At 41.8% G+C, this 23,600-nt stretch overlaps 3 protein-coding genes across 4 annotated transcripts; 1 reads left to right on the top strand and 2 right to left on the bottom strand.

Moving 5' to 3' along the window:
• Nucleotides 1-63: 63 nt before the first annotated feature.
• Nucleotides 64-2,639, top strand: LOC125303471 (calcium and integrin-binding protein 1-like). Its single transcript, XM_048257236.1, has 7 exons — nt 64-214; nt 811-845; nt 1,317-1,410; nt 1,512-1,665; nt 1,905-2,023; nt 2,207-2,295; nt 2,381-2,639. The coding sequence occupies exons 1-7, from the start codon at nt 164-166 to the stop codon at nt 2,400-2,402; spliced, it is 564 nt and encodes a 187-aa protein (XP_048113193.1). The 5' UTR covers nt 64-163; the 3' UTR covers nt 2,403-2,639.
• On the bottom strand, nt 1,904-13,463 carry LOC125303469 (RCC1 domain-containing protein 1-like). Of its 2 annotated transcripts, none has more exons than XM_048257233.1 (8): nt 13,012-13,463; nt 12,579-12,788; nt 11,185-11,350; nt 4,144-4,265; nt 3,663-3,755; nt 3,210-3,356; nt 3,101-3,130; nt 1,904-2,872 (listed from the first exon to the last, which is right to left on the bottom strand). In XM_048257233.1, exons 1-8 carry the CDS (start codon nt 13,244-13,246, stop codon nt 2,703-2,705), a joined length of 1,173 nt encoding a protein of 390 aa, XP_048113190.1. In that variant the 5' UTR covers nt 13,247-13,463; the 3' UTR covers nt 1,904-2,702. The 2 variants fall into 2 exon arrangements, with proteins under 2 accessions (XP_048113190.1, XP_048113191.1); XM_048257234.1 differs by having other exon boundaries at nt 11,185-11,320.
• Nucleotides 13,464-13,583: 120 nt separating this feature from the next.
• unc45a (unc-45 myosin chaperone A) lies at nt 13,584-22,646 on the bottom strand. The gene is made up of 19 exons (XM_048258020.1): nt 22,477-22,646; nt 22,021-22,222; nt 21,726-21,901; nt 21,441-21,530; nt 21,157-21,324; nt 20,856-21,024; nt 20,293-20,463; nt 20,031-20,202; nt 18,491-18,791; nt 18,264-18,358; nt 17,994-18,135; nt 17,738-17,878; nt 17,236-17,363; nt 16,963-17,029; nt 16,737-16,850; nt 15,543-15,658; nt 15,288-15,405; nt 14,790-14,945; nt 13,584-14,532 (listed from the first exon to the last, which is right to left on the bottom strand). Exons 2-19 carry the CDS (start codon nt 22,220-22,222, stop codon nt 14,227-14,229), a joined length of 2,832 nt encoding a protein of 943 aa, XP_048113977.1. The 5' UTR covers nt 22,477-22,646; the 3' UTR covers nt 13,584-14,226.
• Between the last annotated feature and the right edge of the window lie 954 nt (nt 22,647-23,600).

Here is a 23,600-nt window from a genome sequence, read left to right as displayed (position 1 = left end):
GTTATTGGACCAGAGAACTTTGGATCATATGCAAATGTAGTTTCCATAGGTACCATTACGCAGTTACAGGAAGGGGAAGTGACAACTTAGTTCTGCGTGCAACCCAAACAAACCGAACTTGTATCTAAAAGAAAGATCAGCTGAACTTAACTTATTTTTAGATATGGGAGGATCAGCAAGTCAGTTGCCGAAGGAACAGCTCGCAGAATACCAGGTGAGCCCAACTACACTTCAAATGAGAAAACGCACTCAGTTTTTTTATGGACAACTTGGTTATCTGGCGTTACGCTTGTTCCTAAAAGTTCAGCCAGCCTTCAGTGAAGTTAGAAGCTAAACTGCTGAGCCGAAGCAGCATAGCCTAGCCAGCTAAGTTAACTTTCCACAACTAAATTGTGAGGTGGTCAAAGGGGTATTTGTCCAGTAGCTGAAAAAGAAAAAAACAGATGTGTACCAACATTTGTTTTTACAATGTCTGTGGAAAACGGGAGGATGGCTAAAGTTGTTTCCTAGCTAGCTTTGTGCGTTACCTCGCCATTAGCCTGCATAAAGCATTATTATACGGTCTATACGGATAACGTTAAAGTTTTCAGTCAAAGTTTAATGTCAGGATAGATAGACGATTGTAAAGGTAAAGGTAACTCCAGCACCTGTCATGTGTTTGTTTTTAACTGTCAGTGTCAGTGCAACAAGTTGTTGTTGAAATTACTTGACGTGGACTGATAACAGGAACTTGACCTGGGAAATGCGTAGCTCAAAGGCTTTTTCATGGCTCGATTGATGCAAATGTCTGTTTTTTTTATTTTTTCACAGGAGCTTACTTTTCTATCAAAACAAGAAATTTTACTGTAAGTACAAGTTCAATCGTATTTTGCCCCATTATTTGGAAGATAAACCACACATATGTAGTAGCTAGAAAATAGAGAAAGAACTTTATGATGACCAAGGCACTCCTTAATTAAGATGTCTTTATTACAAAAATGACATGCCCTACATGTTAAAACCTGTTAAAAATGCCCACGCGTAGCGGCATGCAGACCTCCTTCAGGGCATAGTATTTCCAGCCTTACAAATCAGCTATGTGCATAGTAATAGGCACAGCAAGCCTGTGGTAAAATGAGTCCAGTAGTAAAATAGAGCCGACTTCCTGGTAAGATAGTACTTTGCCCGACTTAAGCAACATGAGGTTAAGGAAAAGTTAAGTGTTAGAATACTTATCATATCATATAAACATAATAGTCCACCTAAAATAAATCAACATTGCTGCTTACTCAAGTCACAATGTTAAACGAATTGATATTCATTGTATGTTCCTATAGTGCTCACAAAAGATTCAACGAACTCACAAAAGATGAGCGAAATCCCCCCACCAGGGTGCCCATGGATAAAATACTGGCATTGCCAGAACTCAAGGTGACATTTATGGCAGGATATTAAGACCTCTTCCTTATAAGCTAAATTTATTATCTCCATAACTGTTGACTATCTATCTACATGGGTTATTTGTTCTGCAGTCAAATCCTTTCCGGAAAAGGATTTGTCATGTCTTCTCCACATCTGAGGTAAAAGATGGAAGTCTCACCTTTGAGGACTTCCTGGATCTCTTGAGTGCTTTCAGTGACTCGGCAACCTTGGAAATCAAATCCCACTACGCCTTCCGTATTTTTGGCGAGTACATATCTCATTGGGCTTAGAGCAAGGAACATTTCTCTGTCTAAGTTATCAGAAACCTTTGAAGTCATTATGTATATATAATGATCAATTTTCAAATATTGAACGGCCTGGCCCGTGTCTAAAAGCAAGCACAGTGCCTTAGAACTTTAATCCCTGCATCTATCTCACTTTGCAAGTTACTTACACCTGAATAGAGTATAAATAAAATCTCATTAAACATTTTCTGGGTACAGATTTTGATGATGATGGGACACTAGATGGAGGGGACTTGGAAAAACTGGTGAACTGTCTGACGGGTGACACCGATGATACACGGCTCACCCAAGAGGAGATGAGACAGCTAATAACCAATGTAATTATCTGCAGTCTGCATCATTTAATGTTTTTTTTGTGCACTGTCCCTGTTTAAGTACATAAAGTACAAAATGACAATAGTCTCTGGCCCCTCTACAGTCTCAAAGCTGTAAAACAGAGTTTGAGAGTTTTCTCTGTGTAACCTGTACTCTTTTGACTGGGTTTCATTGTGCTTTTGTAGATTCTGGAAGAGTCGGACATTGATAAAGATGGCACGGTGAACCTCTCTGAATTCCAGCATGTCATCTCAAGGTCTCCGGACTTTGTCAGGTAGGATGGCACAGGTTATAGATTACCTGTATTTATTGTCAACTTTTATATATTCTGAAATGTATTATTGTTTATTTTTTTACAGTTCTTTCAAGATTGTGTTGTAAATTATATGGATTTGGATGTAAGGATTTGGAATGGGTCCACAATTTTCACAGAGAACACCAGCATTTTATCCTTTCAAACAGTTATAAACATGATGCTGCCTTTGAACAAATTTTCTGTTTGATGTTTTCTATCACGGGTCTGTACAGGGGCATTTTTAAATTTGTATGTGTAATCTTTGTTAAATCTTTGTGCAATAAAACAACATTCTACACTGTAAATAAAATGTACTAAGAATATTTACAACCATGTTCATTGATTTCATGTAGTGATTGTCAATCCACCTGTTTACATATAGCTGCTTAGTTATCCGCATGTGATCCTGCAGGGTTTGCTTGAGTTGCAGACACAAATGTGTTCCATGGCCCGCATTTCACATCTTCCACATGCAGTCCATGTCTTGGGAAAAAGTCCACAAGGGAAGGTTGATCTGAGCTGCATAGATTCTCATGCCCCAACTGTCCATAGTCACCTAAATATGAAAGAATATGAAATCATGTTAATGACATGCTGTAATTTCGAATATAGTAAATACATATTTATTGTACAGAAAGAAAGCATCTGCACATTTAATATGCAAGACTGTAATCTTACAATGTAGACACACCAGAGAATGGTGTAAATCATATCTGTAACATGCACCACATGTACTCCCAACAACAGTAATTATTCAGCCATATCATACAGCTTCTCAACTTACCCCATCCCCAGGTATACAGATCCCCTTGACCTACAAAAAAACATAAGACTTAATACAAATACAAGTGCTCTTAACATAACTATATGCAAGATATTTACTGTGACCTTACAACTGACTGCAGCTGTGTGGCGGGACCCACAGCTAACACTGCTGACTTCTGAAACATGTGGAATGTCCAGCAGGGCAGGAAAGGCTTGGATGGAGATGAACACGTCCTCCACCGTCTCCTCCTGTTCACTTTCGGACTGCACAGTTTCTGATGGAAACAACAGTCTTCTCCATTAAATATATTAATAAATTATTAATAATATTCACAGACACAGTAAAACAAAAATAGATGCTGGTACATGTTACATAACTTGGTCATTGCCAATTCTTATAACTATTTATTTTCTATGGGCCTATATAAAAAGAAGCAAGAAAGTTGTGGTATTTGGCTGTAGCTGTAGTACAGCATGATTGAAGGAAGTTGTTAGAACAAATGACATCATGCTGCATTACATCAGTGTTTATTTCCTTACGGTGATTGGCACAGAGGGCGTCTTATCAGTGTAGGACTAACCTTTGTTTTGTTCAGCCTCTTCCCTGCAGCGGCGGGACGGGAGACCTAGCTGGCCACTCTCGTTCCAGCCCCACATGTACAAATCTCCGCCCTCTGGCACCAGTACACGCAGAACACATAGATCCGTTTGGTCAGAAAATATACTCCACTTCAGATCTCATTTAAAGGCGCACTCCTTGAGTATGATCCATTGGACTTTTTGCCCAACTTAACTAAATTCCCCACACGATCTGATCATACAGTGTGTGTATTCACAGTAAAATGCAGTTTTCAAATCACAATTCAGTTTTCGAGCACAGTCCTGACTTTTGGAAACAAACAAAATGACTAGGACAGAGCCACACTCTTCAGAAAGAAGAAGTATAATTGAATTCGATATTTGATTTATATATATATATAAAACATTTTACTTTTTTTTCTGCACATTTTACGTACGGTTGCTGACAACAGATGCATACTATATCCATGCGGGTTCTCTCACCGCTGATGCATGCAGAGTGCCATCCTCCTGCTGCCACCACACACACAGGGAGACCCCACAGCGCCTCCACCACCCGCGGCTCTTCCTCTGCAACCAGAGTGCCGTGGCCCAGCTGACCATGGCTGCATGAAGCATATGATTATGGTTATGGTACTTAGCAGACGCTTTTGTCCAAAGCAACATACAAATAACAACAATACAAAGTTAAATTTAACAATAAACGACTAAAAAAGTAAGTAGGACTACATTAAGGAGAATACCAATAATAAAACAATGTCAATTAAATCAATAGCCTAATGAAAATAAATAAATCCTATAATATACAAATCATAACGCATAAGAAACGCTTAATAAACTAAGTGCATGTTGAACAGATATGCCTTCAGACCCCTCTTGAAATGTATGTTGGTTTGTGAATGCTGCCAGTGAGTTTCGTTAGAGCGGTCCCTACCATTTTGTGTGCGAGGACTGTTCCTTGACTTACATGCTACTGAGCCTCGCTCTTTGGTATCTTCAAGTCATAGAGCAGGGTTATGGTTATTGTATTTAGCAGAAGCTTTTGTCCAAAGCAACTTATAAATACATCAGAAATACTAAAGGTCCTATTCTGTAACTTCTGTAAGCTAATCTTCACAGTCCTTGTGTTGTGAACAAACATACTGATTAATCAGGTTACCATGTTATTTGTCCACTATTAGTCTAATTCCTCATTTGTCATTACGTCACAGCCTATTAAGGAAACATCACAAAATGGGTAGCCTATAGGCTTAAACATTTTGGTATATTGGTATGAAATATCTTCCTTTTTCTGCCCAAGGTCTAGCTATGTGCTACGCACCCAGTTAGCCTACCTATGCCCCCTAGTAACACCCCCAATTATCACCACTTTTGTTCAGAAATTCTAAAACAACGATGTTTTTTAACACTTCAAAATAACATTTGATAAATGAACCTTAGATTTTTCAGTAGCCATAGGTGTGTAGATTTGAACAAAATCTGGTTTGGTTATTAACGGGAGCATTTACTGCCTAAATTATCTGATTGGTTTGTATAGAAATGGATATTAAGTGACACATACACGCAAGACGGTGGAAATACGGGACCGACGGTAATAGGGGGAGTTACGATTCAGTAAAGTTAAGTTTCACTTTCTCATGTAGGTTTCAATTTCTTGAGAAATGAAAGCTTCACAAAAAGATAGCCTACACAGAGATTGTCAGTTAGACTAACTCGGCAAACAGCTGAAGGTATGTGTTTTGTTTTTCCATTGAATGAACAAATAATTGACTAGAAAGTATTGTGAGGTAGTTTAAAGGGACATCTGAACAAAATTCAGACAGTTGAATTTAACATGAAACAGATAGAAGACCTTCCAATCATAATAATAATTGGGTAATTATCCTGTCAGTTTGCGGGAGACTTCCAAGAGAATATAAGGACAATGTTTCTGATTATGGCATGTTAAGAGCTGCTATTTTGTGGTTATGCAATGCAGTAATTTAAAACTGTTTAGTTACAGTACATAAAATAATATGATTTCAAAAGTTAAAAATTATCAAGGTGAATTATATGTCTTCTTCTGAGATTCAACACAAATTACATATTTTTTCCAGCTAGAGGGGGTCATGCCGACAATTAAACTCCTGGAAGACATTGAGGACCTGAGTCGTTCCGAGACATTTGGTCAGCCAAGTCCCAGACATGGGTTAGAGCTGTTGTTCTGGTTTGCTACAGAATATATTTCGTTTGACAACAACAACCAGATTGTCATGATATACAATCCAAAGGATGGGTACTTTGGCTTCCATCAATTCAAAAACAGAATTGATAATCAAGATGGTCGACTTCTACCCGTTCAGATCAGCCCATACTATGAAGTGGGTAACTTAGGGTCAACAGGAGCAAACCAACTACCTTACTATGTAACAAAGAAGTTCACACACGGCATAGATGGAAGTAACACTGATCGCCTTATTATTGGCTTGAATTCAAATGGGAGAATTCGTAAAGTCTATGTGACACAACATAAAGATCTGAGAAACTTTAGTCAGGACAACACTTATCAGCTCAGCGAGAGCCTTCTATATGAAATTCACAATATTTCCCGCTGTGAGGCTTTCTTGAAAAAGGTCTGTGAAACAGGAAATGTGAAGGCAAAGGCACAGTCAAGACAGAGACAAAGAGAATATGTCTCTATTCCTATGGATGACAATTTTCCAACACAAGAGGAAAAGACATGTTGTCCATGCACAATTCTTTAAATATGCATAAAATAGAAATCCTCTAGATTGCTTCATGATTAGAAATAGTTTTTTTAGTCTGTTGTGAAAGTCTGGTCTTGATCCCTCTGTATTCATCATGCTTATTTCTTTAACAGCCTGAGGTTACTGATCTTGCAACTGATTTTGCGGTTTACTTTAATGTCTATGTATGCTTGGCTATATGGGTCATCATTGTTGTTGTTTTTATTTGTTGTTTTTATTTTATTTCTGTTACTTTATTCCTGGGGCCTATTGCACAAAACTAGGATAAGGGATTAAGCCGGGATATCTTGGTTATCCTGGCTCAAATTATCCGTGATCCAGTTGCACAAAAGCGGGATAGGGGGCAGCAGGATATGTTATGGTATAAGTTACCATGGCGATTTATTCTGTGAAGCTAGCCTGCTCCAGACCAGGCTAAATTCCAGGATCTATTTAATCTCATCCCTTATCTCAGTCAGCAGTCACCACAAACGGAAACCAATAGTTATTCCACTGCCCACTACACATTGTCATCACATATACCTAGACCATACATGGGCAACATACGGCCCGTGGGCTTTTTACCTGACCGGCCCGCGTAAGGTCCGTGAAAGAACAATAGTCAAGAGCCTAGCATAGAGATAATGCACGCAAATCAATATCGTTGCTTTTATTTTGAAAGCGATTGCTATTTGTACGCCCATACATTTGTGCGTGGATGCATACGATGTAAACACCCTCACTGATGTGCTGGTGAATAGAATTTATGCTTCTGCGTCGACACAATGCAGTTGCCTTTAAGTCAGCGTAAACCTTTCAAAGTTTTGTGTGTCTTATGTCTGCGCCGCTTATGTCTGTTGGCGATACGAAGTGTTAATTTCAAAACGTTACTGGCAGATAGATAGTTTACATTCGGATAACCTCGTCATTGTAACCAAAATATGTCTGAGTTTATTTGCAAAGCTTATGTTAGCGAACTACTGTAGTATGATGCTACTACCCACAGGTTGCTTGAAGCAGCTGGCTCAACACACAGGGCGCATCACAGTTTTGTGCATTAAGTTAAAGCAAAAACATAGCCTACATTTTTAAAATAGTTTTCTTTGTGCATGTTGATTAACTAATGACAGCCTACTATTGTCTGCTCCACGTTTTCATAGTCTAATTCTGCATAGAGTTAATTTAATGATGGTAATGATTTAATGATTAAATATTAAATATTGCTGAGTGTTGATGAAATGGTGGCTGGATGAAATGTACTGACTCCTTCACATTTTCATGGCCTAGCCTAATTATATAGATATTGTAGTACTTTTTTATATCAGTCTTTGAAAACTGAAAAAAATAAATAAAAATGTCAATGTCAAAAAATCATTTTCGAGAATGAGGATTAAATAGGACATAGATTAAATAGCCTATTGCTGTTTTTCCTTTGTCTCCCTCACATTTTCATCTGTTCTTATGAGTAGTAAACAAAACCATATGATTTACTTAATGTTATACAAGAACAGAATAGAATTGGACAGAATTGAGTTCAGACTTGAGTTCGGTATTTTGGGTCCGGCCCTCCTCAACAGTCCCAGTTTGTCATGTGGCCCCTTGGGGAAATTAGTTGCCCACCCCTGACCTAGACCCACTGTCATTATTATGACCGCCGCGCAGCGAAGCGGCGGTCATATAGGTTTAGTCAGATTTTTTTTTTTTTTCTTTTTCAAACACACAAGCACGCACATACACACACACACACACACCCCCACACACATAAACATAAATTTGTACACGCACACATGCACACAATTCAAGAATTTTCCGTCATCTACTCCCTGAATTTTTGGTCATTGATACCGGGACACGAACCACCGGGTACATGAAATTTGGTGGGTATGTAGCCCACTAGACTTTTTTACGGAAAAATTTCATTTTAGTCCCCTGGGACCACCACCAACCCCGTGCTGGGCCCCTGAACCGCCAAAAAAAAACAGTTTTTCCTAAATAACTACCTGAACCGTGGCACTGAGGGATGAAGAATCTTTTTATGGTATGTTGGTCTCAAGGGGCCCACATCAACCTGGCTCATAATCACTCATTTGTGATTTGCACCCCACCCCTCGCAAAATGAAAATGCAATATTATTCTGCTTTAATCGCCCCCATCTTCAGTTAAGATGTTCAGAACTGCACCAAATTTTATGTGTATGATTGACCTGGCATTCTCGGGGGTATGCCAAGTTTCGTAGAATTTCATCCATGGGGGTCTAAAAAATTAGGTTATGTGTACATTTAGTGACTGTACACTCATTGGCCTGTAAATGGCGGTGCAAACATATGCACATGCACACACACAGGCACCCACATCCCATCGGGTATTAGAGCGGCCGATACATAATTACAAATTCAGTAGGATTAAAAAGAAAGTCAAAATAAATATTCATCATCATCATCATGGCTGCATTTTCAGCATTGGCGTAGAAGTAGTCGCTTGTCCACTAGATGGCGATCGTTGCAGTGAGGCGTAATTTTGTTGGAAGTTAAAAGTGGGTTGGAAAAACAATGGACGCCTCATACAAGGACTGTAATTTACCGCAGCCCAGACATCTAATAAGGATAGGGCGATGTTCACATGAAGTGTAATTCCCATTTCTTCTTGAAGCGAAATAAATCTGAGGATGTTTATCGGACATGCTTGGTTTTTACTGCAGGCACGTAAATCTTGTAATATCAATAAGGACCTAGGTAATGTTACCGTTAAGCGTTGGTTGAGTGATGGAGGCATTTGATTTATTGCATTTGTAGAAAACTTTAAATGCGGTTATACCAAGCAAAATGTATAGCAGCACTGTTTGTATCTTTCGACTGTCATTTATTGCATCGTGCTACAAAATCATTCTGTGCAATGGAAGATTTACCAACGTTACACCGGTCTGATACAGTTTTGCCTATACATGCGTGAGACTGAGGCGCCTGTTTATTTTGTTTTAAGTGCGTGCAGGGTGTGAGAGGGGAATCGATGTGCTTTGATTACAGCTTGGTAGTTGTAGTCTGTGAAATTAAAAAGCACGTGTGTGTGAAGTATCCAAACAATGACACCTTCATTTCATTATGGCTGCTTTAGCAAAACACCTTAAGCTACTGTGTAGTGGGTCCCATTTAGAAGTGGCTACTTCATTCACGCTTCCTTGACTCATGGAGCTGCGTGAATGTTATTACAACTTTTCGCCACGCGATATGACAGTTTAAGTCCGGCTTGATACTGTAAGGCGTAAGCCATTGGTTTCAAAAGGAGATTTTATTTGTGTAGCCAGCATAGCCTATTGACAATTTATGTTGTAAATAGGCCTACCTTATAATCCTACCTGTAGCTTAGGGAAGCTAACAGCTTTCTATTAGGATCTAGTTTGTTAGTTACCGTTTTGTCATAACTCCCTGATGCATTTTGCATTTAGAATAGCCAGAGTGTGTATATCTCAATCGGAAAATTAAACAATATCGGTGCCTATGGACTAGGCTGGGTAAACCCAGCCTGATCTGCCTGCTATTTATTTTTTGATTTCTTAAAAGATTGAGCTTGGTCGGATGAAAGCCAGACTAGCCATGGACCTCAGTTAAACAATGCAAGGGAACATGAATCAGCCTATATTTGCACTAACAATAACGGACAAAAGCTCTTCAACTTTGGCCCGTTAAAATGTGTATGAACAGTCTAGCGACGCATTTCATCAAGGCCCATTTGGACATGTCAGTTATTTGCACCACTGGTTAGATGTAAAACAGCATTTCGTTTCAGAGTGGTGGATGGAGTAAAATATGGAGACAAATTGAAGTGTGATTTGGATGTGCGGAACGGATGTACAGGACTGAGCGGCGGTCATATTTTGTACCGCTATGCGGTACATCTAGTTTAAACATTTGTAATCATTAAATAACTTTTACATACTCGCCATTCCCGACCTGTCATGCGACAATGTGACATCACAGGAGTGCCTAACCATTCTGCGCGTGGTGGTCGCGGCACTAGTTGCAATATTCTCCTAAACAGAGGTGTTGCTGTTTGTTGCTGGTGTGAAAAGGCTACCGCTACCTACTTCACACCGTAGAAGAAGCAATGAAGCCGCTCTAGTTGCCATGGTGAATCAGTGAATCTGTGATCGGTGGCCTTGGTCTATTTGAGGGAGCCGTGGCTGCCAACTTATCCAGGATAGGTTTCACCTGGCTTGATGAATCCATGTCTGCTCCTCCTGGCTTGCTCGTTGTGCAACCAATTAAACCTGTACGCTCTTGTTTTGGATTCATTGAGCGCAGCTCAGTAACTTATCCCGGATGTCTTAATTCTGCTTTTGTGCAATAGGCCCCTGCTTACCCCCTTGTTTAGAGACATCTTGTTGCCATTATTTCTATGGATTTTAAAGTATATATGTTTTACAAATATAATTTGGATCACTGAGAAATATGTTTATTATTTTCTGGGTTAATGCCCCAGAAACCCAGGTTAATGGGGTGACTGGGGACTCCTCTCTCCTTTTACCCCAATAGGTTAGATAGCTGACACTTGAAAAATTCCATTTTTCACATAGATCTCTTTTTCTCGAGGTCACCGAGTACTGCCGGTACGAAAAAAAAAGAAAAAAGAAAGAAAAGCTAGGTGTTGAGTTACTGCAGCCATCAGCTAGAGTAGCCAGGCAGCTACAGTGCTACACTCTGGGGCCATGTTCATGCTGGCCGGAATTCTCCTATAATCACCCTAGCACATAATGTACAACAGAGATGAGTAAGAGACTTTATATACAGGCATGCAGTCTCACCTTCCACTACCCCAGGTGTATATGGTGCCACCAGCGCACAGGAGGAGGGCATGGGCTGTGCCCAGAGCCAGCCTCTCAGCACGGAGCTGAGGAGACAACGGACGGAAAAGAGGGGGTTCCGAGGCAATGTACCCCTCTGGAACAAGTGGAAGCGGGGCAGGATGACCTGCAGATTGAGCAAACTTGTGATGGACAATCTGGTTGCGTGTACTTGTAATGTTACAGAAAGTGCTCTTGGGTAAAGGACTACTACTACTACTTATAATAATAATAATAATAATAATAATATTATTAATAATTATAATAATAATAACATTTAAAAGCGCTTTTCAAGTCACCCAAAGAAACTGTACAATTAAAAGGTTATGGATGTTATACATTACAAACAGACAGAAATTACAAACACAGAGGACACTGTACAAATAAAAGTTCAAGACGCTATACACTACAAACTGAGGCACAGACAGATGATAATGCACACCAGAGAACAAGAATACAGGGCACAGTGGAAAGAAGACATTGTGAGAAATAAAATAAAAAGAAGACAAAATAAAGAAACAGGATAAAAAACAGTTTTGAGGCTGTGGAATGGGATAAGGAGGCGGAGGGGAAAGCTGTTCTGAACAGATGTGTTCTAAGCATGGTTTTTAAGGTGGGACATGTTGTACAGCTGCACAGTGCTAATGGCAGGGCACTCCAGAGTTTAGGGCCTGCCACGCTGAATGAAGGTCCTGTCACCCATAGAGCAAAGCCTATGGGGATAGGAGATGGGCATCTGTGGAGCGTAGAATACAAGGCGGTGTGTATGGGGTTAGGAAATTTGATGGGTAGGGAGGGGCCAGATTGTGGAGAGATTTGTGTACAAGGAGAATAATTTTGGATTGGATGCGGTATTGAACTGGGAGCCAGTGTAATTGGTGGAGGATGGAGGTGATGTGATCCCATGGCCTATGGCTGAGCACCCTAGCAGCAGAGTTTTGAATATATTGTGGGCTGTTTAATCTTTTGGATGAGATGCCAGTGCGTAGGGCATTGCAGTAATCTAACCTGGAAGCGATGAAAGCATGAGTGACTGTCTCAGCGGGAGATGGGGTTAGAGAGGGATGAGCTTCAGGTGAAAGAAAACGGTTTTGGTGATGTTTTTGATGTGAGTCAAAGGAGAGGGTAGAGTCAACCATGATACCAAGGTTTCTTAGCTCAGCAGAGGTGGTGGTGAAGTAAGTTAGCTGTGAATGTGCCAGTTTTAACTACAAAGACTAAGTCTGCTGGAGAGTATTGCGGGAGAATGTTGCCAAAGAGACATTTCAAACATGTTTTCATTTTGAAGGTGAGTGTATTGATTGGCTTCCACTTCCACTTCCACTACTTATTCTGATAGAACTAGGTTGCATCACCTGTCTTTCTGTCTGATGAATCCTGTTCTGACTTCAAAACAAGCTCCATGTCTGCTCCATCACAAGTCCAACACTCGACTCTGTCTGTGAAGCGAAGAGTCAGGTATCTCTCAGTGACCCAGGCATCCACACACCCACCGCTCCCGCTGATGCTTTTTCGGCTGTCTGATGAACCATCAGTGAATCCTGTCAGATGCACCTGTCCTTCACCTGAGAAAGAAGGTCAACTGAACTGAGAACTGAGGTCAACCCTGTTAGGTAATGTTTCCCCAAGACAATACACGAAAATGTGGCACTAGAAAATAATAAACTTATTAAAGGTTTTTCCAATGTGTCATAATCTGCGTGTAACTCGCCATATGGCCACTGTTTACTCTTTATCAGAGGAGTCAGTTGTCGCATTGCAACTGTCAACTCAATAAGCCAAACTTACCTTTCCCAGAAAAGGAGGCCGTGCGACTCCAGCACGCAATAACCTGCATGTTCCAAGCCTCAGGTTCCTTCGCATGTTTGGTCTCTGATACAAGTCTGACTGGACTGTCATTTGAGTTTTTTACAACGGCAGGAACAGCTATTTTAACTTGCTTCTCGCCAGGTGTCCCACAACCCGCTTTACCGAATGGCACAATTTGCCCAAAGCCGTTAAAACCAAAGCCAAACCAACTCATTTGATCGTGGTAGCTGCTACATGCTAGCGCAGGCAGCCAGGGTTAACGTTAACCTGCTATCATTGTCGGGTAGGTATCGTTAGGTGCAAGCCTCTTACGATTAATGTTAATGTCCAGCCAAAGAAAACACTTTCAAAGACGTGTCTTCATCATCCTCAAAGACTCTACGCAGTACAACACAGCATGCTTAACTACTTGTGGGGGGCGCCATTGCAAGTTTGAGTTATGAGCATGCGCAGAAACTGAAATCGGAGTTGTCAAATTGCTGTTGTAGTACTTTAGCGTGCACTGATGGGATTTTACTTTTGATTGAAATTAGTGGTTTCCAGCACTCAAATAATACATATTTTCTTTATTGCGCGGTAGTCCATGTAAAAATATTAATTTATACATAAAGAAAGCATTGGTGTACGGTACACACATTTAGTGTTCATATAAAAAGGCACAGCATACCATAATTCAACAGTGCAGATGATATATATAAAAAAAGAAATCCCTCTTGTTGTATAATGCAAATCATACCCAATATTGAACATGAAAACATCACGATTTCTTCTGTTTAAGACATTAACCAGGCTTTTGGAATGCAAGTGTTAAATACTATGCAGTATGCAGTCATTACATAAAACAAATAAGATGGAAACGTTTTGTGTGTGTGTGGAATGTGGCAGCACATTATTCTGCACTACATTGGGTGTGCTTGGATTGGAGCAACTGTAGTGTTCATGATGCTTATAATTTCTTAGAATTCACTTCAAACTGGATTGATAACACTGCAGCTTTCCATGCTAGTTTTCTTGAGCACTGGCTGCCTACTTCAGTGGGATGTGACGAACCACAGAGCCAAAACATAACTCAACTGCCTCTCTTACTAAAACATCACATGACCAGACAGAATGACAACTTTTCTTGAAGTCTTATGTCTTAGTGGACTCTTGAAGGCCCCATGTGCTGTATTGGAGATCTCATGAGAGCTATGGTCACGCCTCGGACCTGTGCTCTCCTGCCTCGGACCTGGGCTCTCCTGCTTGGGCTCCCGCCTGGATCAGCCCGTAGCCCAGGGCCAGGTCAAGACATTGCTGAGCGATACGAGACTCGGGGGTGGGTGCCGGGTTGTCCCCTTTGGCCATGACAGAGAGGATCTCCAGAGCCTCGCTCTCAATAAACTTCTCCGCCAGGTCGCGCTGCGCCTCCATTAGATTCATCGTGATCACTGCGCCGCGGTGACGGAGGTCCTGACTGTCGCTTAGCAACAGTGCCTGCATGATTTCGAGCCAATGGCTTGTCTAAAAGAGCGAAGGACACAGGAGAAACTTTGAGATAAAACTTTCTGATTTGAATCAATCATATTTTGGGTACATACTTGTCCATAATTGACTTCTTCATACACTGCCTCTTTTGCAGTAGTGGAAAGCACTGAAACAACAGCATTGTACAAAAGGCTGCCTCTCCCATACTGAGGCATATATCTTTGCTATTAATACAAAACATACCCAATACTATGTGCTCAACCCTATATCACTGTAGGCTGCCAAAATCTCACCGTGTCAGGGATACGGCCACATAGGTCAGGCTGCTGTGCGGTCAACATGGCAAGTGTGCCAGCTGCTGCCTTGCGGAGCCTCTCGTCATCCTCGCCAGAGTACAGCACTAGCAGCTTCAGTCGGTCACTCCCCGTGTCCAGGAACAATTTCTGCACCTGAGGTCAGACACAGGGATAACGGAGCTTTTTACCCATCTTTCTTCCAGGAAAAAAAAACAAAATTTTACATACACTGCTACCTACCGTAAATATCCACATATTTTGTGTGATTGCATCAGAGGAAGTATATTGTTTTCACATGGGAAGTATAACCCATGCTTCTTTTTTAAAAGTATTTTTGGGGTAATTTTTGCCTTCATTCGGAGAGGCCAGTGAAGAGTGACAGGAAGTGAGTGGGAGAGAGAGATGAAGTAGGATCAGGAAATGATCATGGGTCGGGTTTGAACCTGGAACCTATGCATCTGTATCAAAGACATCCAGGTGATTCAGGTGACTCACCTCTGTGCTAAGGACCAGGTTGCACATGCACTCCGTGGCTGCGGCACGCACCATGTCGTGCTCCTCAAACATAAAGCCCTCCACCTTTGGCACAGCCTTCTCCTTAATGATCTTCTGCCTGTTCAAGACAGCAGCAGCTCATTAGCTGGTCAATTAAATGGTCTAGTAGTCAATTAAATGATCTAGCATGTAAACATATTGATTGGTTCAGAGAACTTGTAGTGTACAGTACGTTTTTCCCCTGAGCTGACTGACCTGAGTTTCTCGCTGATGCCAGCCAAGTTGGTGAGGGCCATCAGTGCTTCAAAGTTTTGCAACGAAGTGCACTCCAGCTGTAGCAGGCTGACGAGAGGACGGACCACTTCATAGATCTAAAACAAAGTTGTTTTACCAACAACAACACATTACATTTATATAGCACTTTTCTAGGCAAACGTTACAGTAAAGGGAGGAGGACATCATCTTAACCACCACAAATGTGTAGTATCGGAATGAGAATATACTAACATATACAACTGGCCACTTCAACCCACTGTGTTGTTATTTTAAAGCAGTGGTCCCCAAACTTTTTCTTCCGAGGGCCAGCTCACTATGCCTGGCTCTAAGAGAGGGCCAGAGACTCTGAGTATATCAGTAAACATAAATAGCTTAGTGCTGTGAACAACAACAGTCTACCTTAGTTGAATATTCCATTACATTTAATCATAGGCTACTGCAATTTAATACCATTGTTAGCTGTGTTTATATTGCCATCATGCCATGTAAAATGTAGCTCAAATGAAATAATACTAATAAAAAGACTATAGCATTCCCAAAAGTATTAGCAGGGAGTCCCAAAAGTATATTTTATTTAAAATGTGTGAACTCTGAACTCTGTGTCTTAGCATACACAGCTCAAGTTGTGAACAAGCAATATCCTACAAATAATTTAAAGTTCTCAAACTATGAGAGTTTTATGAAATGCTGGCAAAAACATCTGGAATGACCACCATTCTAACTTTCACTCACCTGATGAGAACTTTGTGAATTGTGAATTTGGATGAACATTTGAACGAGTGAATAAGTCCCAGAAATATGACTTGAATAGAAGTTAGTTAGTTATTAACAATTAATTGATAAACTTTTAGAATACTTTGAGCACTGATGCAGTCAGCATAGGCCTCTTACATTGTTTGCAGGTATAGGCCTACATTTCATTCCGTTTAAACGCGAAACAGCGCCAAAACAACCACCAGTGGACAAAAAGAGTATTACACGTGTACTGTTAAGCCTCGCCATAGAGAATGAATGGGGGAAATTACGGAGGTTATAGTTTGACATGTCATACTCCCGTACGGGCCAGATGCTATATACCACAGACATGTTTTGGGGGGCCACCAAAAATGAGGTGGCGGGCCGTAGTTTGGGGACCACTGCTTTAAAGCTAAACCCAAGAACCAGACCACTCACTCTCTCTCCAGGGAAGGCGATCTCTGGGTTGTGCGTGATGGTGATTTTGGCCAGTGCCTGTGCTGCTTTGGTCTTGCCCTTGTCTGTACTTTCTGTGACAAGTGGGAGCAGAGCCTGAAACCATAGAGCAAGGACTTCCATTAATACCAATATGTAGCCCAGTTGGGTGTATGTAATTGTAATGTGGTTGAAGTTGAGAATCGATAATGCTTGAAAATGCTCCGACCTTTCCTCCCCCCTGTGCTACCACTGTTCCCCTGTCCTCTTGTCGTTCCACCAACGCCAGGAACACCCTAGAATGTTACAAACCAGAAGGAACACTAAGCACATCACTAACAGTTATGATAAGGCTACTAGTCACACTCTGGATGAAAATCAAACCATGCTTCTGGAGAGATCAAGTTAGAACCAAAAGGATGCTAAATAATGTGAACATGCTCATACATTTACAGGATGTTGTATCTACTGTATTTGTGGACAGAGATGATTGAAGTCATACCTGGCGATGCATTCCCTGCAGGACTCTGTGAGGGCTGGGCTCTCCTGCTTGACCATACACGTCAATGCTGACACCACCCCAGCCTCCAGCAGCTTCACCAGCCTCTTCTCCACATAAGATTGAGTGTCCTGTCACACACACACACACACACACACGCACACACACACGCGCACACACACACGCACACACACACACACACACACACACACACACACAATTACCTTATGGCACAAGAATGACTGAAAACATGGTTCATACTAAATGCCATACTAAACCTGTAACACTATACAACCCCTAGCAGAAAACCAGGGGGAACAGCCAGGTTTTTTTTCTCTTGGTTGTAGGTGAACCCCTCTTTAACAACAAATGTGTGAAATGTGGTAAGGGGAGGGCCCATGGTCCACTTTTGCTCAAGGTGACTGTTTCTAAGACAGTGACTTCTGAGCTGATTAGTTGCAAAAGTTCTGCCCTGCAAAAGTAAACACATCACAACTGCCAGTACCTTCGGATGCTCTTCAGGCACATGCTGTTTGGCATACTTGGCCAGCTCCACCATCTGAGGGTCAGGCTTGTCCGCGTCGTAGCTGTTGGTGCAGTTCACCAGCGTGGAGCCAATAGCGAACAGTACAGTCTTATCCTCAGACTGCGGAGATGGAAAGAGGACAGGGCACTTATTTACTGCTGACCGGAAGGCATTCAGGAACCATGGAGAACCATTTGTTTAGATTCTAGAATTCAAAGGCTGGTGGTCAGAATACCTTAGCCAGGTGGAACATGGCTTGTAGGGCGTTCTTGTCCTGCACCAGGTCCTCCTTCACATCTGCGTCAAAGGTCAAATACGCAAGGCCCTCGATGGCCCATCGCCGTGAGGTGGCCGGTAGCGACTCGTTACATAACCACCTGTGAGAAGAGGTGCAGGAAAACATTGCTCTTCTTATCAAAAGGCTAGACATGCTCTGATGGGAATGAAACAAAAACTAGCTCAACTAAAGCCGCTAAAAACTATAAAACTATAAATAATGACTTACTTTCTGCACTGTTTGGCCAATTTTAATGTGGAGCCTTCGGCAAATTGCTTCATGCTGAAATCGGTGCCTCCTGCTGATCCCAGTTTACACAATCCCTTTGAGACACACACACACACACACACACACACACACACACACACACAGACTTTTAGGACTCAACGACAGAATGGAACTCTTAAATCCTATCCAGGTGTACATACTAAATAGCTCTTTGGTCTGAGACTCACAACCAGTGCCCTGACACGTATCCTGTCGTTCTCGCTGTTCTTGTAGAGGTCCTTCAGGAGTGTCACGCCGTTCGCTGTGATGAACGAGGCCCTCTTAGCCTTGCCAGCTGCGTGGATGAGGGTCTCCACTGCCACCTGCTGGTGGACGAGGTCCTTTGAGGCACAAAGAGCGATGACCGCGTCCATCATGCCAGATAGCTCCAGCGTGCGGTTGCCAACATCACTGGGGCCCTGCAGTAGCACAGACACTGCCTGGATAGCCCGTAGCTTTGACTCCAGACTTGTGCGCTCAAAATGATTCCTGACAATATAGAAAAGGCAAAATCACTTAAATCACAGTTTTCATTATCATAAAGGTTAAAACAGTAAACCATATATACTGTATTGTAAAGTCACTATGGTACTGTACCTTAGAGTATGTTTTTGTATACTGTATTTTATTGTCTATAACAGTGTATCACAGTTTGTTACAGTAAATCTGAAAACTAATTTAAAAAGCTGCAATAAGTGATCATTTCTCCACACTGGCAAAAAATAAAAAGTTTGCACAATGTCAATGTCAATTGTCAATCAAATGGTACGTCAATAATCAGCAACCAATATGACATACAGTATTGTCTCATCCCTTCCATGCTACCAATCTACTTCTTCTACATTTACATTCACATGTATTTATTTAGCAGACACTGTTATCCAAAGCGACTTGCATGCTAGCCCATGTCCTTAACCACTACACTACCACGGCCCGTGGTTCTACATACACTTAAAAGACAGTGGCCCTCATTTATCAACCGAGCGTAGAAACCAGCGCAGATTTGAGTGCAGGAGGCTCATGTGATTCATGAAACGTTCCCATCACTCCAATTACAGCGTAAGAGTGAATGTGTGTTGGTAAATGTGGTGGCTGAAAGAAAACGTAATTTAAATATCAATTTAATTTACGCCTTGCCCATAGGATTTATGACATAAAGGTGCATAATACGTCGAAAAGAGAAACATTTCTGACCAGGAGATAGCTGCATTGACATTGCAAATCGCGGAACCTTGTTAATTTTAACAGCTAGAAAAGTGTCATCAAGAAAGCCGGGAAACTAGGCTAGCGATTTAAGTGTAACAGACTTTATTTTCACAGAGAAAAATATTTATGACTGTTGGAAAGCTAAAATAATTCTCTCCACATATGGCTATCCTAAGCCATCAAATGTGTCAACATAACAGGCTACATTACTGAAAGTAGGCTACACATGTGCAGGAAAAGTCTTAGGTCCAAGATATTCCATGTATTCAACTCTAAAACTTTCCAATCCTCTGCCGATTTACTACTGCAACATGCTATGCTGCCACAAAAACTTGTGTACACAAGTTGAGACTTGATGTGAGATCCGTGCGTAGCCACTGCTCACGTTCAAATTGATAAAGGCCATGCTTTGCGTGGAAATGAGCGTATGCTTGTCCTACGCCTGTTTTATGTCGTACGTTTGTTTCGTAAATGAGGGCCAATGGCTCCACCTTTCAAAATGTTACATTGCCTTTAACTCACTTCACGTATTCTTCACAGATGCGGCTGAAGTTCTCCCTTTCAGCGTCACTCTTCAGGTCCTCATAAAGTTTGTTGAGTAGCACTGAACTGCTCATGTGGGAGTTGTCTGTCAGCGGGGGACCGTTGTTGATCTCTGGCACTGTTCCTGCTACTTCCAGAATGTTCTTAAGTCCTGAACGTGGAAGAAGGATGTCCAGATTGAGCTTGTTGAACAACATGGTTTTAATAAGCAAAAGCCACAGTATGTCAGTCTGGCCCTTACCCTGGTCTGTCACCCACAGTGTGAGTGAGTTGTCTGGGTTCTTCTGGGATTTGCGGGGAACTTGCTTGACCAGCAGGTTGATGGCACTGTCTCGGCCGGGTCCGGACACGCTAGCTGCGGGCAGCATGTCCAGGAGGTGCCGCATCATGGAACGCAGCTCCCGAGACGGTTCTGTGACACAAGCACACACACAGTTAGACATACAAATATGCACAGTGACACGGGCAACATAATGTCCATGGCCACCAACACATTTTTACCGATTCCTGCAGGAAGTACAGCAAACAAAAGCTTTATGTTCTACTTTTAAAGAAAATACACTGCCCAGGTCACTCAGTGCATAATAAGACATTAGTTTACAAAAGTGCTTCAACAATGCTCTTCTGTGTGTTTTTGTATAAAGCCCACCCTGCATCAGATGAATGACTCTTCACCTGGCTGAGTTCCCTAGCTAAGACTTGCATTTGGAAGTGCCAAATAAAGTGTTAGCCTGAACAGTCTCCAGTAAAACCCTTCCTTACAGGACACCAGCACAATATTCGGTCAGCAAAGTCCTTCCATACCAGGCAGGATGGCCTCGTCTTTCCCTCTGATGTCCTTCTTCATGCCCTCGGTGAGCGCCTCAAACATAACCTGGAGCAGGTGGCACGCTGCCAGGGACACGGCCTGCTCCCCAGAGCCCATGACCGCACACAGCTTTTCCATGCCAAGTTCATTCACAATAGCCATGGTCTGTCAACAAGGACACAATTGTTTCCACAACTCTTTTCTGTATTATGTTAAGACATGCTTGTGTGTTTGCTATGATTAAATATTGATCACCTCTGTTATTTAGTTTATCAGTGGGGAAAGAAATCCACTCACCCTTGACTGGTGTCCGGTACACAAGCCGACCAGCGTTCTGAGGGCAGACAACAGAATTTCCTCCTGCTTGGACTCAAGGAGCCTCTGGAGGAGTTTCACGCCATCATTGCGAAAAATCTGCTCGGCTCCTGCATCCTCACGGGAGAGGACCACCAGGTTCTGAGCTGCCTGCATGTGGAGGAAAGAAAGACAGGATGAAATGAGATGGGTGCGCAATAGTAACGCATGGCTACACACAGTGTGTGTGTGTGTGTGTGTGTGTGTGTGTGTGTGATGTCCTTTACCTTCTGTTTGTCTGACTGTGATGTCGAGCTGTCAATCAGGAGTTTGAACATCTGCTGGACACGAGCATCTGTGGAGGAGAGCTGTGACGCCTGAAGGAGTGACCAGAAGAGTAGATAGAAAGTCTTCAGCTACATACAACTCAATACAATGAATAGGCAATGGAAATGCAGTCACATCATGGCTATGTTCTTGCAGAGTAACACTGTGTAACATCCGTTTTACAGAGCAAGAACTGAACTAGTCATTCAAAGATTAATTCTGATTTTTTCTTTGAAGCCAATTACCTTTTGTTGGATCTGAGCGCCAAGTTGACGCAGGAGGTCCTGGAATGCTTTGTTTTTTGGCTCCAGCTGTGCGCATTTCTGCGCGTCCAGGAATGCCTGATCCAGTCGGCTAAGGTTCTGTAGTGCCTGCGCACGACGATACCTTGCTTTGACATCACCTGGATCGGTATCAAGAGCTGGACAAAGACCATGTATACTCTTCAATGTTTGGCCTATTCATTACTCTATTCACTTTACTTACATTCGAGCAGATATCTGGAAACAGAGGGAACGCCAAGGTTGTAGAGATGCATACCTTTTGACGCATCCGTCTCAGCCTTGGAATAGTCTTCCAGCTTCAGGTAACAGGCGGAGCGGTTGCGATAGAGGATGGCATTATCGGACTTGCTCTCGGTAAGTTTCAGTGCCTTGGTATAAGAGCACAGGGCTCCTTGAAAATCGCCCGTTTTAAAGAGGTTGTTTCCTTCTTCCCTCAAAGCCGCCGCGTCCTGGGTCATCTAGGGTATACCCCACTAGATTAACAATCTTGGTTTCTGAGGTCTTCTAACTTGTGACACTGTAACTGTTACCCTACTCCCGTAGCCCATAGGCGATAGAAAACATGAGGAAGGAAACTGGCATTCTTTACAATAACAGATTCACACTATAACAGCAAAAACATTACTGCACAATGTTAAACGTTGATGAATGAACGGATAAGGTTTCAATGAATATGCATTGACTTGAATGGTATGCTATTAAAATAACTTACCTTTTCGTTTCAGCTTATTCACAAGATCAAAGGGAATGTAAACTATTTGGCTATGTAATGTGTAGCTGTATGGAAGATCGTGGAAATATTAGCAATCCATGCTAAACTACTCCGTTATTGTTATTTCACTAGACTGTTCTAGATTGTCACTTGCGCCTGTGTATTTCCGGGTGTGGTGCACGCTGATGACGATTTGAAGCAGCCCCGCCTCTCTCTTTCGCCTCATAACCATACATGGCTTTGCTGTAGCTGCCCAATGATAAACTGCAGACGCCCTGCAGACAGTTGAATTATTTGCTTAAGTTCCGTTAGAGATACAGGCCTGTGAAACATTTATCTGATTACTTCATATTACGATCACCTCATTTTCTCCAGTAGCCTAGGCTAGATTAGGCCTTCCAGACAGACAACAACTGAAATAGCATGAAAACATAAAATAAAAATCCAACATGCAAACAAGACAAGTAATTTTTCATACTGATTTCCTTTATGCAAATACATGTTGAATTGCTGAAACCATGACATCTCACAGAAAAACGTGATAGGTGAATTATTTTCTGCCGATAACTCAAAACAATAAGGAGTGAATGAAATGACAAGAATGCATAATGTCTATTCTAAAAGTAGACCAGTTAACATTTAATATAGATTGTTGTTTTTTTTTTTAAAGTTAGTTAGTTGCTGATGCTAATGGTGTCACTGAATCATGATGGCTACTTTTTAGGCCATTCCCTCAAGGCTCAGACATCCTGCAATGTGATACTGTTTATTTAGTTTCCATAGAGACGAAAAGAGCCCAGAGGGTTGCACAGAGCCATTGAATCCCTGTTATCCCCAGCATTCTGAGTGGCTGGCCTTATGCAGATGGGGATGAATGACTGTAACTTACAAAGGGACAGCCATACACAACCTATCCCTCTTACAGTCTCAAAGGGAGAGTAGGCATGTGTCCTTTTGTAGCCATGTTAACTACCCCTGGCCTGTGCGATAAGTCAGGGCAATTGGACAAAATCTGAGATCTGGTGTCTGACAGGTCCGTTTGTGTGTAAGTATAGCTTCTAGGGCTTCTGTTCTGAAATCATAGAGAAAACATGCTATTATGTGAGTTTTGTTGCTCACAGCTT

This window comes from Alosa alosa, chromosome 11, assembly GCF_017589495.1.
Source record: "Alosa alosa isolate M-15738 ecotype Scorff River chromosome 11, AALO_Geno_1.1, whole genome shotgun sequence".
Lineage (NCBI taxonomy): Eukaryota > Metazoa > Chordata > Actinopteri > Clupeiformes > Clupeidae > Alosa > Alosa alosa.
This window is presented reverse-complemented; position numbering and strand designations above follow the sequence as displayed.

Coding starts and splice junctions, on each gene's coding strand:
- LOC125303471 (XM_048257236.1), top strand. CDS start 164: ATGGGAGGATCAGCAAGTCAGTTGCCGAAGGAACAGCTCGCAGAATAC. Junction 1,411..1,511: donor TGGCATTGCCAGAACTCAAG/GTGACATTTATG, acceptor TTTGTTCTGCAG/TCAAATCCTTTCCGGAAAAG. Junction 2,024..2,206: donor TGAGACAGCTAATAACCAAT/GTAATTATCTGC, acceptor GTGCTTTTGTAG/ATTCTGGAAGAGTCGGACAT.
- LOC125303469 (XM_048257233.1), bottom strand. CDS start 13,246: ATGAGTTGGTTTGGCTTTGGTTTTAACGGCTTTGGGCAAATTGTGCCA. Junction 12,789..13,011: donor GGCCTCCTTTTCTGGGAAAG/GTAAGTTTGGCT, acceptor CTTCTTTCTCAG/GTGAAGGACAGGTGCATCTG. Junction 3,131..3,209: donor CCACACAGCTGCAGTCAGTT/GTAAGGTCACAG, acceptor GTTTTTTTGTAG/GTCAAGGGGATCTGTATACC.
- unc45a (XM_048258020.1), bottom strand. CDS start 22,222: ATGACCCAGGACGCGGCGGCTTTGAGGGAAGAAGGAAACAACCTCTTT. Junction 17,030..17,235: donor TGCAGGGAATGCATCGCCAG/GTATGACTTCAA, acceptor GTAACATTCTAG/GGTGTTCCTGGCGTTGGTGG. Junction 14,533..14,789: donor GTGGCCGTATCCCTGACACG/GTGAGATTTTGG, acceptor TCGCTCTTTTAG/ACAAGCCATTGGCTCGAAAT.